This window comes from Meleagris gallopavo, chromosome 25, assembly GCF_905368555.1.
Source record: "Meleagris gallopavo chromosome 25, MGAL_WU_HG_1.1, whole genome shotgun sequence".
NCBI classification, from domain to species: Eukaryota; Metazoa; Chordata; class Aves; order Galliformes; family Phasianidae; genus Meleagris; species Meleagris gallopavo.
In genome coordinates this window covers 5,188,790-5,204,950 of record NC_139428.1, presented here as the reverse complement: position 1 = coordinate 5,204,950, position 16,161 = coordinate 5,188,790, and the positions used below count along the sequence as shown (strand labels likewise).

The 16,161-nt window shown below is 49.1% G+C and overlaps 1 protein-coding gene across 1 annotated transcript; it reads left to right on the top strand.

Moving 5' to 3' along the window:
* The first annotated feature begins 6 nt into the window (after nt 1-6).
* Nucleotides 7-16,074, top strand: KPNA6 (karyopherin subunit alpha 6). Its single transcript, XM_085208853.1, has 14 exons — nt 7-140; nt 5,944-6,077; nt 6,812-6,907; nt 7,198-7,297; nt 7,557-7,651; nt 8,696-8,827; nt 9,044-9,132; nt 10,115-10,214; nt 11,080-11,243; nt 11,754-11,832; nt 12,208-12,333; nt 12,934-13,061; nt 13,440-13,618; nt 14,606-16,074. Exons 1-14 carry the CDS (start codon nt 137-139, stop codon nt 14,788-14,790), a joined length of 1,611 nt encoding a protein of 536 aa, XP_085064979.1. The 5' UTR covers nt 7-136; the 3' UTR covers nt 14,791-16,074.
* Nucleotides 16,075-16,161: the final 87 nt, after the last annotated feature.

The following is a 16,161-nucleotide window of genomic DNA, read 5'->3' as shown; positions in this document are numbered from 1 at the left end:
CCTCCGCGTTTGGCGCCGCACGGTTCCTCTCGGCCGCCGTCGGCCGCCCGCTCCCCGCCCTCCTGCTCCCGCCGCCATATTGTGGCCGCCGCCGCTCGGAGCCGCCGCCGGAGGAGCGTCCGCCCGGGGATCCGCGATGGGTGAGGGCGGCGGGGCCGGGCCGCGCCCTCGGAGCCGCGGTGCCGTCCAGCCGGGGCCGAGCCGTCCGCACGCGGGCGGTGCCGGCCGCTCCCGCCTCGGGGCCGCGCACTGAGTCATCCCGGGGCGGCGGGCCGGGGGGCGGCAGCCGCGAGCGCGGCCGTCGGGGTCGGAGGCGGTGGCCGCTGCTGGAGCTCCGCGGGGCCGCGGGCCGCTCTCGGCGCTGCGGGGCGGCGGCGGTGCGCGCCGTGCCTCCGCGTGGAGCCGTTGGGCGCGGCCGCCGCTGCCGGTTTGCGGCTCTGGAGCCGTTCGCGTTCCGCGCGCTCGGAGGTCGAGGCGGCGCGGTGCGGTGCCGAGCGCGGTGCCGCCGCTCCCGTCTCTCGGCGGGCCGTTGGCGGCTCGGCGTTGTTCGGGATCTCCCGGCGGGGCGCGGCTGTGGGCGCTGCGGCGGCTCTGAAGGCTCCGTCCCGTCCCGTCCCGCCGGCCTTTCTGACGGCGATCGCTTAACGCCGTTCTCTTTATCGGTGTAACGCCGCTCGCTTTGAAGACGAACGAAGTTGGAGTTCTCGGTGTTCCCGGCGAACGGCCCCAGCAGCGGGGCTCCTCCCGTTGCCGTGCGCTCGCACAGCCGCGTGTTGTTGCTGCGCTGTGCTGAACGGAGCCGCGCAGCCGGTGGATCCCGTTGGTTATTTGGCTGCTTTGCTTTATTTGCTCGAGTTGAGGCGAGCAAACATGAACTTTGTGAAGGGGAGCTGCGCTGTTAACGGTGGTCGGTGTCAGAGCTGAAGCGTCCCTTCTTCAGCGCTGTGCTTCTGCTCTGTGCTGCTCGTGGGCTCTGGAGAAATGCTGATGGAGCTCAGTGCTGGGTGCTGCTGCAGCAGAGCTCTGCTGGGCCGGCTCAGCTCCTGGGATGTCGCTGAGTTTGGCTGCTTCGAATGGCCTTAGGACTCTGTAACGCTGCAGCCTCGGGTTTGAGGTGACTCAAAGAGTTAATCCTCGTTGCGAGGAGTGTCACAGAGGGCTCTCTGCCCTCTGACAGGAGGCTGTTATCCCTCACACATCATCGGTGTGCTCCTAAGGCAGCTGAAGGCCCTGGGATGTGCAGAGAGGGCCTAAAGTTGCCAAACCCCGGCTTCAGGACTGTGGGGACAAGAGGAGGAGATGGGGCTGAAACATAAGTGGGTCTCACACAGCCGGGCTCAGAGCTGAAAGGCTGTTGGGCTCAGCCTGGTGAAAGTCAGAGGTGCCGCAGCCCCAGTCCTTCCCCAAAGGATTCCCACTCCCTCCCCCCGCAGCCGCTGGGCTCTGTGCATTCCAGTCGTGCTGGAATCGCTGCTCCGGTGGCCAAAGCAGTGGGATGAGCCGGGCAGCCACGAGCTGTGCACATAAACGTTTGGTTGGCACAGGCTGTGCTGCACACGGAGTGCCTGGCCTTGGCTGCACGCTGTGTTTGGGACTGTCTGAAAGGGTGCTGCTGAGTGTAAGAAACACGGGAGGACGTGCGGTGGGACAGAACTCGGGGCAGGCTGCTCCGGGGGCTGTTCCTGCAGCTCTGACATGGCCGGGGGAACGGCCTCGCATTGCTGCTTGTTTGATGGCACTGATTACAGAACTGCCTGTCTTCCTGCAAGCAGAACTTCTCAGCTTCCTTTTCCGTCCTCTCCTAAGCAGTTTTGTGGGTTTTCCCCGGTGTCCTTTTCACTGCAAAACTATCAAATTTAGGGAGACAAAACAACGAACTCCCAAGAACAAGTTTGTGTTCTTGGCTGATGTCTGGCGGCAATTGGGAGCTGACCTTGTGCAGAGGGTGCAGGCAGTTCAACTATCTGTACGTATTTACTGCTAACTTCATTTAACTTGTATTCAGGGAGCACAGATTATTTAGGCTTCACTTTCTGCGTTGCCAGCTGAAATCATGAAGATGCTGTGGACACAGCTTGGAAGGGAATCCCCTGGTCAGGTGCTGGGTCTGTAGCTGCTGTTCTGCAGAACCTTTATGCTATGCTGTAAAACAACTGCTTCAACATTGCTTTAAGAACCAGCTAAAGAAAAACCTGATGTAAAGTGCATTAAATCTGAGGTTCTGAACAACTTTTGTCTGTTGCTTCTTAAACTTCAGCAACTGCAGCAGGTGAGCACATGAACCAGAAGCTGACATGGGTACCTGAGGAAGATTATCCTCATTAAGGGTGTTTTGGCTTTTAAAAAAAAAAAAAAAAAAAAAAAAAAAAGCCAGGTCCAATCTCGGTGTAACTGTTTCTGTTCTGCCCCTTCGGTCTGACTCAGCAGCACCAGTCCTGATTTAGGCATGCGAGTTCCTGCAGTGACTCAGCTGGGAGCTTTAATCAGCAGCTGAAAAACTCTTTGAAGCGAATGCTTTCTGTAGTGCAGGGAGGTGGGAGGAAGGTCATCTGCAAAGAAGTGAGGTTGGGTTTCTGATTCAGTAATGCTAGGAAGCTGTTAGAATGTTGGTGGGGCAGCAGAGCCCCTGGATTTGCTTTATGGCTGAATGCTGTAGTTGGTGTTGGCTTCCACACAGGTGCTTACGGTCTGAGTGCTCTGCTGGCCCTTGCTCCAACTCCCGCCCTGCTTTTCCTCCTCTCACTCGGGTGGTAAGCACGTTCTCATCGCGCAGTATGTGGTAAGGAGGAATTTCTGTGAGGGAATTCTCAGCTCACAAAACACTTGAAATCGTTCCCGGTATGAATTATCTCGATTAAAGCCTGGCTTTGATTTAAGCGTGCTGGTTTTTATCAATGATTTGATCCCAGAGGCCTTAGCATTGCAGAACTTGTTGGCTGCAGCCCTTGTCCAGCAGTGCTGTTGCTCAGGCAGGGTTGAGCTCAGCTTGTTGCCTGCGCAGTTCTGGGGCTGGGAATTGTGCTTCCGTGAGGGGACGATGCTCGGGTGGGTGAGTGCTGAGCAGTGAGCAGCTGCAGGCTCTGCAGAGGAGTTCGGAGCGCAGCCTGCATGGTGCAGCCCCAGGTGAAAGGGCAGCTGTGGGCTGTGCAGGTCGCTCTGCTGGGGCTGCAGCCCCGGTGCTGTGGGAGGAGCGGCTTTGTGCTGAGCTGCTGCAGGTACAGCACAGCCAGGACCTCTGCCTGGAACGGCATCAGAACAGTTCTGTAATTCAGGGTGTGGGTGATACTATCTGGATTTAAGGCAGGGCTTTGTTGGCTCTTAGAGAAAAACCTTCCCTAGGAGAGGTGCAGTGTAATCGTACTGGTTTGATTGGCTGCCTAAATGCAGCTAACAGAAACATACCTTAAGTGGGCTTCCACAGCCACCTTCACCAGAAGCTTTTCTGTAAAAGGAAAGATTTCTCGGAGCAACACTCTGTATATTACATCACAAAGTGGAAGTATGTGGCTTGACAATTGTCTGTCACACAGAAACGAGCGGATGATTGCTTTTCCTAATCAGAAAATCCTGATTATTCCGCCAGTGTGATTCGGTGGCATCGCTTTGTGGGCATTCACACGGGGAGGGCTTGAGTCAATAGTTAGTGCTGCAGAAGCCTGACTGCAGGTGTGGATGCACGGATATTTGGTGCCCAAATACTACAAGTGAAGAATTTGTAGCGCTTGGTGTGCTGCTGTCTGTTTTGTTTCGTGTGTTTGCACTTGCTGCACAGTCTGGTGCCTACAGCATCTGCTGAGCTCACAGCAAAGTCACAGTCTTGCATCTGTGACACTCCTCAGTTGCCATAGAAATGGAATGCATTGTAACAAACTGTTGTTTTGACGCTGTCAGAGCAGTGAGATAGATGGTGGGCTGGCAAAAGTCAATGGGAAGAACCCGAAGAGAGAAATGTGTGCAAGATGAAGAGAACCAAGAGCCCAGGAGAACGGTGCTGCTGGCGGGTGCTGGCTGTGGAGCTGGCGTGCAGAGGTGGCTCCTGGGGCTGGCGGAGGCCGTTGGGTTTGCATGCATTCAAGGCGGCTTTGGACGCTCCTGAAACCCAAACCTGGAAGTCGGCCGTGCAGCACGCGGTGCTCTGAGCCCACAGCTGTGCTGCGCCTGCAGTGCGGGTTGTGCAGGTCCTGGGCAGCTGAGCTGCCCCTGGCATCAGGCTATTTATATGGCCTGTCTGTAACCACGTGCGCCGTGCTAAGCCGCTTAATCACCACTTTTTCCTCCTCCTTTTCTTAAAAACTACCTCTTAATTGTAGACCTTGCCTTCCAAAGGGAATTAGCAAATTTGTCTTTATCGGGGATTATGTTGCAGTCTTTTCCAAATGAAGCTATCGGCTGTTATGTGCATTTGCTACAGTGTGAATGACCAGAGCAACTTGATTTGTGGTGGCTTTTTTCTTTATCCACTGTTTTTCACAGGAGTGTCCTTGGTATTTTACCCGGGGAAGGGAATGCTCTCCTAAAAAGCAAGTACTGTGAAAAGAGGGGTCTTTTCCTTGAGGTTCAGTGTCTCTAGTTCTTGAAAACCTCCTGAAAGTGTTTCCTCTTATGTTAAGGTAGGAATTCTTCCAGTTGCCTCTTCTCTGAGCAGCAGTGAAGGTTGGATGTTTGTGCCTGGTGTGTGCCTTTCTCCAGCGTGGCTCTGGGTGCTCCCTTGGGCAGTGAGGCCCACAGCTTCCCAAGCTGATCTTGGGAGGCTTCCAGCCTGGCTGGGGACAGCTGATAAGGCAGACTTGGACCTTCTGTAAGCACTGTGGCTCGGGTGCTTAAAATTTGGAGGAGGAGATATTAATGAGATAGGGCCACAAACTTTCCCAGGATACTTCTTGCAGCAGCTGAGGACAGGTGGAAGAAAATGAAGATACTCATGTCCAGCTGACTGTCAGAGAGGAGTAATTTGGTCTCGGGGTTAATTGGCAGTTTGCTGTGGATTATCATTGCTTCCTTCCTGTCCTGTGGAGGGTGTGGAACCGAAGTCAAACAGCCTTTCTATGAATGGGAGAGAGGGAGTGTTTGGGAGGCTCTGTGTCAAAACAGGGGAGTGCAGCTGGATGGAGCTGAGGAGCTGATGTCTGAGGAGCTGATGTCTGCGGGGTTGGTGCCGGTTGCTCTCACTGTGCCGAACAGCGGAGTCACTTCCCTGAGCAGGAGGCAGGTGCACTAGGAGTCAAGCCTGCAGTTCTGCCTTAGGCAGATACGGAGCAGCAGAAGTAGGTCAGGTGCTGAACACTGGCAGTAATCTGGCAGGACAAACGCGGCCTGTGATACGTACAGCTCATCTTTCTGCAATGTTTTTAACTGGAATTGTAAGATAAAGACCTCTATTTACTGCACCCTGTTGGATTCCTGCCATGTGTGTATTTTTGTGTGTTGGTGCTCTCACAGCCTGCTCTAAAGCACTGCAGTTAGTACAGCTACTGAGTGACAATCTGGTTGTGCCCAGAACAGCCTGTGGTCGCTGTCTGAGTGTGGGGAAGGTGTCCAGGTGTGGGTATGTCACGAGGATACGAGGGAAATGGGTTCTGCTGAGAACTGGAACTTGGCTGTGTGCCTCCTGAGGAGAGCAAAGCTGTTTGAGTAGAAGCTTCTTGTACTGGTGGTGTGCCTCAGTGCTGTGAAGTTGGGTCCAGGTTCCCTTCAGAGCGGTGAATCTGCTCTGCTTCCCGTGAACTCAATATTTTTGTCATAACGGCACATCACTGGAGCTGATGTCAGGATCCCATTCCAAGGCAGAGCTTTTCACTCCAGCACTACGTGATAAGAGCAGGCGCCGCTTCACCTGCCCGCCCCGCGCCCTCTGTGTGCGCCGGCTCCTCTGCTTGAAGGGGACACGTGGGTGGAGGAGTGCAGAATGACCAGAAACCTGAGGCCTCTTTTTCCTCTTCACAGACAGCATGGCGAGTCCTGCGAAGGATAACTATCGAATGAAGTGCTACAAAAACAAAGCCCTAAATCCTGAGGAAATGCGTCGGAGGAGGGAAGAGGAAGGAATTCAGCTGCGCAAACAGAAACGGGAGCAGCAGGTAACTCTCACCTTGAGCAGCTTGTGTGCAGCCTTAATGCCATCAAGGCTGTGCTGCTGCCTGACTGGGATCTTCAAGGATCTGTGCGTTAAGGTTTGTTGGCAGTCCTGTTTATTTCTGTCCTGAGATCTCTTTTCTTCTGCACGTGATCACGTGAAGAGCTCTCCAAGCACTTTGTCTTTGGGGAACTAAAGGTGTTTGTTCACAGATCCTTGGTTTTAATTTTAATTTTTGGTTTTGTTAATTAGTAAATGGGGTTCTTGCTCCAAGAAGCAAGGCAAGTAAGTGGAAGTATGGACTGCATGTATTTCTTGACTCTGACCTGCTTTTTTTTTTTTTTTTTGGCTTAGAAGTCTGAAAGTGAGAGGTGATTCCCAGGTGATGCATGTGGCTCAGACTGGTTGCATCACCTACAAGTTGCCCTCTCCCTGCTTTTCCCAACTTGTTAGGCCAAATTCTGCACTTGCGTATGCCAGTGTTTCACTGACTTGGGTGTTTGCATATCTGAGGGCGAGACCTAGCATGTTTTATTATCAGGGTTTGTGTGCCAAGATAGTCTTCAGTCTGCAGAGCTGTTATTAGTGACTACTTTTTTTTTTTTTTTAGTTTGGATTGCACTTAGTCCATAGCTGACAGTATCTCGTTTGAGGAGCAGGAAGATCTAGTTATGAAGACTGTTAAACAAACACTGAAACGCTGCTTTCTAATAACTCTTGTGCTCTGTTCTCTGTCAGCTCTTTAAAAGAAGAAACGTGGAATTAATCAATGAAGATGCATCCATGTTTGATAGCCTCCTTATGGATTCCTACGTCAGTTCCACGACGTGTGGGGTAAGGTGCCTTTCCCTGCTGCAGTCATGCCTTCAGACTTGGTGCTGTGGACGGCACAGAACTGACAAACCTCCACCTGGTTGTTTCCCTGCTGTTGAGTGTGTTGCAAATGTTACTACAACCGACTGGAGAAATGTGCCAGGAAGCAAAGAGTGTGCGTTCATCTCAGATAGCACATCTTTGGATTGCTAGCTAAGAACAAAATTGTGGTAGGCTGTCTTGACTGTGATACCTGAAATGAGCTTAATGTGACACGGAACCGCTGTTCTGTTTCCTTTCCATCCTTTAAGGAGGGAGTGATCACAAGAGAGATGGTAGAGATGCTTTTCTCAGATGACCCTGACCTACAGCTAGCAACCACACAGAAATTCAGGAAGTTACTTTCTAAAGGTAAAGATAACATCCCCACCATGGGGTCTGACGTAGCCTTTTATTTAAGTGTTTGTGTACTTGCAGTGTTGTACAGAAGCCTTGTGTTTGAGGAAGGCTATAATATTAAGTTTGGGTGAATTTTACTGAAAGCTCCTCTGGTGAGCTGATCTACTGTGCTCAGTACAGCTTGAGACCAGTCAGGTCAACAAATAGCTCGTGGTTGTTATTCACCTGTATGAGACCTGTATACTGTTTTGATCTTGCATTGCTATTTCAGAGCCGAATCCTCCAATAGACGAAGTGATAAACACTCAAGGAGTGGTGGACAGATTTGTTGAGTTCCTGAAGAGAAGTGAAAATTGCACACTACAGGTAAAGGAGGCTGTTAAACTCTGACAGCTAAGCAGTGGGAACCTGTGGGTGCTGTGGGGGACGGGTGATGTCTGGAACCCAAAATGTGCAGACTGTGTGATGTATGGTAAAGCTATTGTTAATGCTTGAAAGGGGAAGGAAGAAAAAAGGGAGTTATAGTTTAGCCTACATTCAGCTCTTGGAAGAATCCTGGCAAAAATAAGCAGAAGTTGCATTCCAGTTGCAGCAGAGGGAAACGTAGCTTTTCTGTGTCTGATGCTTCTTACGTGGAGTCATGGAGTAAACGTGCAGGAATCAGTTGCTTAAGGAAAGCCCTCTGGTGTTGGAGGCTGTTAGCCACGGGTGCAGCGACTGTTGGAAATGGCCTCAGTGGTGCTGACTGTGGGGCGGAGGGACGGGCGAGATGGCTGTCTGAGAGTCCTTCCAGTTTGGTAATGACTGTAGTTATCTTGTAGGGGTTAAAGGTTCTTCCATAGATGGAGTTGGATCTCAGAGTTGATAGCTGCCTTCGTTTTTTCTATCTGCTGTGTGGCCCAGGCCGTGTAGTGTAAGGAAGTTCCCTGCAAGAAGTGAATGAAAGCCTGCACTCAAATTGAGACGCAAGTGGCAGAAGTAGATCCTTGGTGCTTAGCTGGTCTTGAACTCAAGGCATCTTTCTGCTAGTAGCAGGATGAGGGTGTGCTGGAACTGGTTGCACTGAATAGATAAAACTTTTTATTCTGCGTATTTATGTATTTATCTGTATATCTTCACTCTTCATGCTAGAAAATGGTCGTATGAGTAAAATAATGTGATGTGAGTGACATTTAGCAAGTGAAAGCTTTGCTTTCATCCTTTGAGAAATTGTGGTCTCTGAGAAGGCATCTAGCAGAGATGTTTGTTTTCTAATTGCTCAAGAAAATCTTTGAGTACTGAGGTGTTTTATTTGGGGAATGCTTTCTTAACTTTTTTAATAGAAAAGAGCTTATGCTGAAACTTAATGGCAGATATCCTGCTACGTCTGGGTTACTTTGTTCACGCTCCTCTCATTTCTGCTTTTTTCAGTTTGAGGCAGCATGGGCACTGACGAATATTGCATCAGGAACTTCCCAACAGACAAAAATAGTAATTGAGGCCGGGGCAGTTCCTATCTTTATAGAGCTGTTAAACTCTGACTTTGAGGATGTTCAAGAGCAGGTAAGGCTCACTTCTTGCTTTGGGGTTAGGGGAAGAACCACACGTGACTGAAACTCAGTGTTTAAAATGAGTGACTAGTCTGGCAGCTGGCTGCAGCCCGCACACTGAAGAGCCTGTTTCTTGGAGTTCCAGGAAAGTGCTTTCTTAGCATACCACCTTTTTCTTCCTCTGTTCAGGAACTGTGTGAATGCTAAAACTGTTGCTATTTCCTTTCAGGCTGTCTGGGCATTGGGGAACATTGCTGGAGACAGCTCTGTGTGTAGAGATTATGTCCTTAACTGCGCTATCCTTCCTCCCTTGTTAATGTGAGTAGCCATGAATACTTGCCAGTACAGTTCTTGAAGTCCCATTGTACTGCAGCAGAGCAATATTTGAGCTGGGCAAATGGATTCCCTAGAAATGTGATGATGGGAATCAAACTATTGATACCAGATGATAAACTGGCAGCTCAGACAAGTATATGATTAATAGTGGGACTTGGTAGATAACATGCCTTCTCACAAACCTTTACACTGCTCTGAATCTGAAGTGGGTGCTGCTGCAGTGTGCTTGCCTCTCTGAAGCCACAGGGCTTGCTGTTTCCCTGTGTCCCTCAAACTGCCTGCTCTTTGTGCTTGTGCTGTGGATTTCACGTGCTGGTCTGAGTGGAATTCTGTAGCACTGAGGAAAGGGAGCAGGTCTGCACATCACTGAGCTCTCAGGTGCGGTACATGCTCACCACAGTCAGAAGATGTGGCTGCTGAGAGCGTACTCTCACTGCTCTGGAAATAATTGCTTGTTTTCGCTCATTCTTGGCAAAATGATGCTTTGTCACAAATGATTTGGTTTGCTAACTTCTGTCAGTCCCTTTTTGGCAGTAATTGCCTGAGCCTTTCTCAGCCCGCAGGATGTGCTGCCTTCACTGCAGATAGAGGGACAGCAGTTTGTGTCAGCTGGTCACTGAGAACCATCTGACAGTTTGGGGTGCGAGTGTCTGGGCTGAATTTGAGTGTGGAACTGCATTCGATTGTCTTCCACTTCCTTCTGCAACCTATCTAACATCGTTTGCCTTCCTGCCCTGTGTCACTGAGCTTTAGGAAACGAGCTGTTTATTCTAGGAGCAGTTGTATTTCGCTTCTCTTTGTGCTTATTGAGAGCCTCAGGTGACAAACAGTGTGGCAAATGGAATAGTGGATTGACTTCCTTACAGTTGTTAGGGTTTTTTTTCTTTACTTTTGTTTCTTTTGTTTATTTCCACTGACCTATGCTCTGTACTGAGGATATAATTCGTGGTAATTGTCTCTTCAGGCTCCTTACAAAGTCCACCAGGTTGACAATGACACGAAATGCTGTTTGGGCCTTGTCAAACTTGTGCAGAGGAAAGAGTCCACCACCTGAATTTGATAAGGTGAGAGTCAGTGCCTTGCTGGCAGATGGGAAGGGGAGGCACCCAGTTAAGATGTTTGTCTAAATTGTTTTTGCCGTTGGACTTCTGCAAGACCTTGTGGGAGGGAGCAGGGTGAGGTTCTTCCTGCCGAGGTTGATCTTGCTGTTCAGCAGATGTTTGAGTGCCTGTTTAATATTCTGCCAGCCTGTATGCATGGCTCTGTTGGCAGCCCATCAGCTGAGGGGCAAACCCGATCTTCCATGCAAGTAGCAGATACTGTGAGCTTCCCTTCTTGTCATGAACCCTCACAGTTTGCAACTGTGCTCAAATTGTGACTGGAAATTCAATTCTGAGATGCCAAGATGCTACAAGATAAGGCCTCTGTAACTGTGTATCAGCTTTCCCCTTTCATGGTGCTCCAGTGGCACTAAAAAGATTCTGCTGGCTCTTCAGATCCATCTTTCTTTCTTTCTTTTTTTTTTTTTTTGTAGAACTAAAATAATTTAAGATCAGTGCGTGCTTTTGTTTTGTTTCTTTCAATGGAAAGTGTGCTCATCAAAGCTGGGAAGCCTACAGGGAAGGGGAAAACATTAAATTGTGTGTAAATGTGAATGCACTTATGATGGCTTCTGCTCTGAATGCTGAACTGCTTGGGGGTTTGGAAGAGCAGTGCTCTTAGATAAGAAATCTGAGGAGCTTCTCAACGGCAGCACACGTAGTAGCACTTCATCAGGAGTCCACACTCCAAAGAAGCTGCTGAATTCAGGAGGGGAAGTGTGGATGTTCAACGTTGTTACCTTGCCAGTCAGCACAGCCGCGTGGTGTTTGTGTGTGAACGTGGTGGTGGTGCACAGTGTGACTAACGTGTGGGGTGGCACTGTTGTAGGTATCTCCCTGCCTGCCAGTGTTGTCCCGACTATTATTCAACAGTGACTCTGACTTGCTGGCAGATGCGTGCTGGGCTCTTTCCTATTTATCAGATGGCCCCAATGAGAAAATTCAAGCAGTTATTGACTCGGGGGTGTGTCGGCGACTGGTCGAGTTGTTAATGTAAGTATCTTGTCTTGCTGCCTCAGCCCAGCAGGTGACTGAGCCTGAGTTCATATCATAATGCATCAGAGCGTTCCCTGCCTTGTGGGTGTGGGGTCCGGGCCCTGGGAGCCTCAGCAGACTGCTGGGGGAGTTCCCTGAGAGGGTCTGAAGTGGGTTGAGAGCTGCAGTTGTTGGCCTCAGAGAAGACACAGCTGTTCACTAGGAAGAATGTACCAAGCAGAGGTTCAGGCTGCTAGTTAGACTAGACTGTAAAAAGAGAGGGCTGAGTATTGCACCAACTAGCACAGCCTTTGTTCAGGAGTGGAATGTAAATATTGAGATCTGTAATAATCCTGAAGATAAGTTGGGAGGTAAAGGATAACACTGCCTGTATCGTAAGTTAGTTTTGAGCTAGGGGTGGAATCCAAAGTAAATAATGCAGATGGGAGACTGGAGAGTGGCTCTTGTCAGCACCCAGGCATGTGATCAGATCTGTTTGTTCTGATGCTTGTGCCATCTCTCCTGCAGGCACAACGACTACAAAGTGGCCTCTCCAGCATTGCGAGCGGTCGGCAACATCGTGACAGGAGATGACATCCAGACCCAGGTGAGGGGCAGCACGGTGTTGCAGATGCAGCGGAAGGGAACGACGCTCCTGATAACGGTGTTGTGGAAGTTGGGCAGCATGTCCCTCTTATGTATCTGCAGCAAGTTCTTAAAACCAAGGTTTACCAGAACACTCATCTTGGTTTCTTGCCTCTAAATGGCGTAGTTTTGGTGCAAAGAAAAATGTGGTTTTGAGATGCAGAGGAGATGGAGTAGTATAATTTCTTTATTGCACAATACTGCCTTTCCTTCCCCCTTCTGTAAAAGGTTAGGGAGGGAAAGGCAGTGCCCATACATCATATCCACTGTGTGAAAGCAAAGTATTTAGCTCCATACCTGACACAGGTGGCCTAACTCCTGCTTTCTTTCTGAAAAGGTGATTCTGAACTGTTCAGCCCTGCCTTGTCTCCTTCATTTATTAAGTAGTCCCAAGGAGTCCATCAGGAAAGAAGCCTGCTGGACCATATCTAACATCACAGCAGGAAACAGAGCACAAATACAGGTACAGCATTGAGTCTTCCCTAGGTCACTTATAATAATCCTAGATTCCATTCAGCATTAATAATGAGATCTCTTTGGTTTTTCCCTTATCTGATGCTTTGTGGCAGCTTCTTGTGCATTCTTTACTCTGACATTATTGCAGACTTGCTGTTTCTGTCCATCTGCCAAATGAGCTAAAAAAAAAAAAAGCTAATTGTACCTACAGGGCTGGGCTGGCATGAGTCTGTTGGTTTGGATCACTGGAAAAGAAATACAGCCCCAATTTCTCCATCCTCAATTAGAAGTATCCCTTTGAAAGGCTTTAGCTTGTTGAGTTTTAATTATCCTTCTAATGACCGATGTACAAAGGCAGATAAATGATGAAAGCATTCCTGCAGTATTGATGCAGTAATAGGGATCATCTGTGTGCTGGTTCCCGACTCGATTATCTTGTGTTAATGGGATTTGGCTGAGGGATGAAATGCAGGAATGGCTGAAGGTAATGGCTCGGGAAGCACTTTCTGAATTGGAAATGAAAGAAACCTCTACTTCCAGGTGCTTAATAGCCTTTTTAGAAACCATGTTGCCCGTTCAAACACTGCTTGCTGTTCTCTCTCCTCAGGCAGTCATAGATGCAAACATCTTCCCTGTGCTGATAGAAATCTTACAGAAAGCAGAATTCCGTACAAGGAAGGAGGCGGCGTGGGCTATCACAAATGCAACGTCAGGAGGAACTCCTGAGCAGATCAGGTACTCCCTGTGGCTCTGAGAGCTACCATACATTCAGACATTTCACTTTCCTTCATAGGAACTGCTGAAATAGTGAGGAACTAATTTGGGGAACCCCAGGGAGAGTGCATGCCAAACCAATTAGATCCTCACTGCTCATAATTTCATTATCACCTGGATGTCAGACTGCTGGAGGATCTACCTTAAAATCAGAATTAAAAATAATAATAATAATAATAATAATAAATAGATAAATAATCTTGTAAAACAGCAAAATATAAAAATTACATTAAAGAAATTTATTTTAGCTTGAATCACTTGTCCTGTTCTTTATAATTGAGCAATGGTGGTGCTTCCTATCCCGAAAGGTAAATGTGTGTTCCTGGTCATTTCTTTTAGATACCTGGTCAACCTGGGTTGCATCAAGCCTCTTTGTGACCTCCTTACTGTCATGGACTCCAAGATTGTTCAGGTGGCATTGAATGGCCTGGAGAACATCCTGAGGCTTGGAGAGCAGGAGGCCAACCAGAGTGGGACGGGCATCAACCCGTACTGCAGCATGATAGAAGAGGCTTACGGTAGGTTCTGGTGCCACTGACTTTGAAAACAGAATATATTGGAAGGTGTCTGCTAGCTTTGTTTGCTTTTCTGATGAGTTAAGCGGTTGGGTATGCTCCAAATAGCTGGTGTTTGTTCCAATAATAGATCACACTGTCTTTTTAGAATGTTATGATACAGCGTAAGATAATGTCAGGAAGCAAATACTGTTGTACCCGTGATCCGGGTTTCCTAGACTTAGAGGCCAGCCTGATAATTGTGGCTCACACTGTTGGGAATATTAATCAATGTAAGCTGAGCTGAGTAAGACCCACTTCATGGATCTTTGATTTGTCTAATTGTCCCCAGCTGTGCACTGCAAACGCATGATGGAAATCCAGAGGGACTTAGCTTTTCCCTGGAGAGACCTAATTTGGTGGTTTTGTCCTGTTCCTAATGCTTTGAGGAACAGTTCCTATTTTGGTCTGAAATGCCCTGTATGCTGTCAGTGGCTTTTTCTTTTTTTTTTTCCTTGCCCTCTCACTGACTGTTACACTGTGTGTCCTGGTTCCTTCAGTAAGAATAATTCTTGAAATTCCTGAGTACGCAGTGCTTGGATTCTTTCTGTTCAGCAGTGGATTTAATTAGGACAGCTAAAGCTGTTGCTACCCCTCTGCTGGAGGCTACTGGGACGGCCCTGCTTCCTTCCCTGCAGCTGCAGAACTGTTCACAGCCAGTGATTGAAATTTCACTGACCAGTTCAGCGCTCGCAGTTCTTTGCTGGAGACTTCCTGCTTAACTGCATTAGCTAAACCTACAATTGGAAAGATTAATGGTTGCTGATATAGATAAAATCCACAAGCAGCTCTGGAGAAACGGGAATAGTTAGCTTTAGCTGTCAGTGCTGCTCACAAAATGCTCGTGTAACACAAACAAGCAGTAAATAGGGGAAGGGTGGAGGATGGGTTGGGACAGCTTGAATGTTAGGGTCTCCTGTTTCATCACGTTCCACTTCTGTCTTTTCCTAGGCTTGGATAAGATAGAGTTCCTGCAGAGCCACGAGAACCAAGAGATCTACCAGAAAGCCTTCGACCTGATTGAGCACTACTTTGGAGTAGAGGATGACTCTGCTTTAGCTCCCCAGGTAGATGAGAACCAGCAGCAATTCATCTTCCAGCAGTCTGAAGCCCCTATGGAAGGCTTCCAGCTATAATGTGCCCCAGGCAAAAAGACCACCACAAATTTGCCAGAAAGCAACTGGGAGAAGTTGATTGTCCCATTCCTCCTTGCAGACGGAAGGCTGAACACTCACTCCACCTGTTAGGAAACAATTCTTCCTTCAAACAACTAGAAAGAGTGCTTTATCCTCATGAAGAAAATGGGATGTCTTGCACGTTTTTTTCTTTTTGCTGCTGCATACGTGTCTTTAAAGCAGGCATCTGGGTGGAGGAAGGACACTGAGGTAACAGATTGCACCTCTTGGGTTTTTTTTCTTTGTGGTGATCTCTCCCAAATGTCACTTCTTACCTCGGGTACTTAATTGAGATTTCAGCGTTGGGTTGGGTAAGAACAGAAGTAGAAAGTGAGTATTCTGACAAGAATAATTCTGGAAACCTGGGTTGATCTATTTAATTTTTTTGCACATGTTACTCTTATTAAAGACTCTAATTTGCCAAGAGCAAAGTTTAGCCCTGGCCTTTCTGCGCTCCTCTTGCAGCGGACAGTCCTGTCAGAGCTGGGCTGAGTTCCCCAAAACATGCTGTAAATGGACGAAGAAGCGAGAGGCTTCTGGGGGAAGGATCCTTCCCCGTGTCTAGATATTTTTTTCCCGAAGAACTGCTGTTAGTATTTACAAGGATAAAAAGCAACAAGACCCCAAAGCTGGTCACTGCAAAGAGGGCGGGATACTGGGGTGGTTCTGGAACAGGAAGCACAGCTGCCACGGCACAGGCTTTGCATTGCTACTGATGGAAGCTGCAGGACTGCTGAAATGGTGGAACCCATCTTCATCTTTACTTGAATGCTCTCCAGGGCTGCGTTTTGGGTGCTGTGCTGTGTGCAGAGTGAGCTCAGCAGCACCACGCCTGGGGCTCCAGGTTTACCTCCTGCTCACAGTTGGAACATGTACATTTTCCTTCGAGAAAAGAATCAAATCTCTGTATTTTTTATATTATATATAGGTAGCTATTTGTCTAATTGGGCTCCAGAGAAAACTATATATAAAATTTCTGTAATTTATGTAAATAGAACACTGTGAGGCAGGTGTGCCTGGAAACGACGGCCCCGAGCTCGCTCCCTCGTCGTCCTGCTGCTTCTCCCGTTCTCTCACGTACTGTACCACGATGCTCTTCAACCGCTCTGCTGGGCGCCAAGGTTTGCTCCTCACAGCCGCGGGGCTGAGGCCGGGAGGGGTGGGCCGGGCCTGCGTGCCCCTCGCCCCGCGTTGGGTTTGCTGAGTCCGTGACTGTTGAACGAATAAAAACTTCTGTGCAGATGAGCGCGCTGTGCTGGAGCCGTGTGTGGAGCGGGCGGGCAGCGCGGGGCGGGCGCGGAGCCGTGAGGGCGGCGAGTTCCCGCCCGGGCC

Excerpts from the sequence above, each read along its gene's own strand:
- KPNA6 (XM_085208853.1), top strand. Across the intron at positions 9,133-10,114 it reads ATCCTTCCTCCCTTGTTAAT|GCTCCTTACAAAGTCCACCA; the intron begins GTGAGTAGCCAT and ends TTGTCTCTTCAG. Across the intron at positions 10,215-11,079 it reads CACCACCTGAATTTGATAAG|GTATCTCCCTGCCTGCCAGT; the intron begins GTGAGAGTCAGT and ends GCACTGTTGTAG.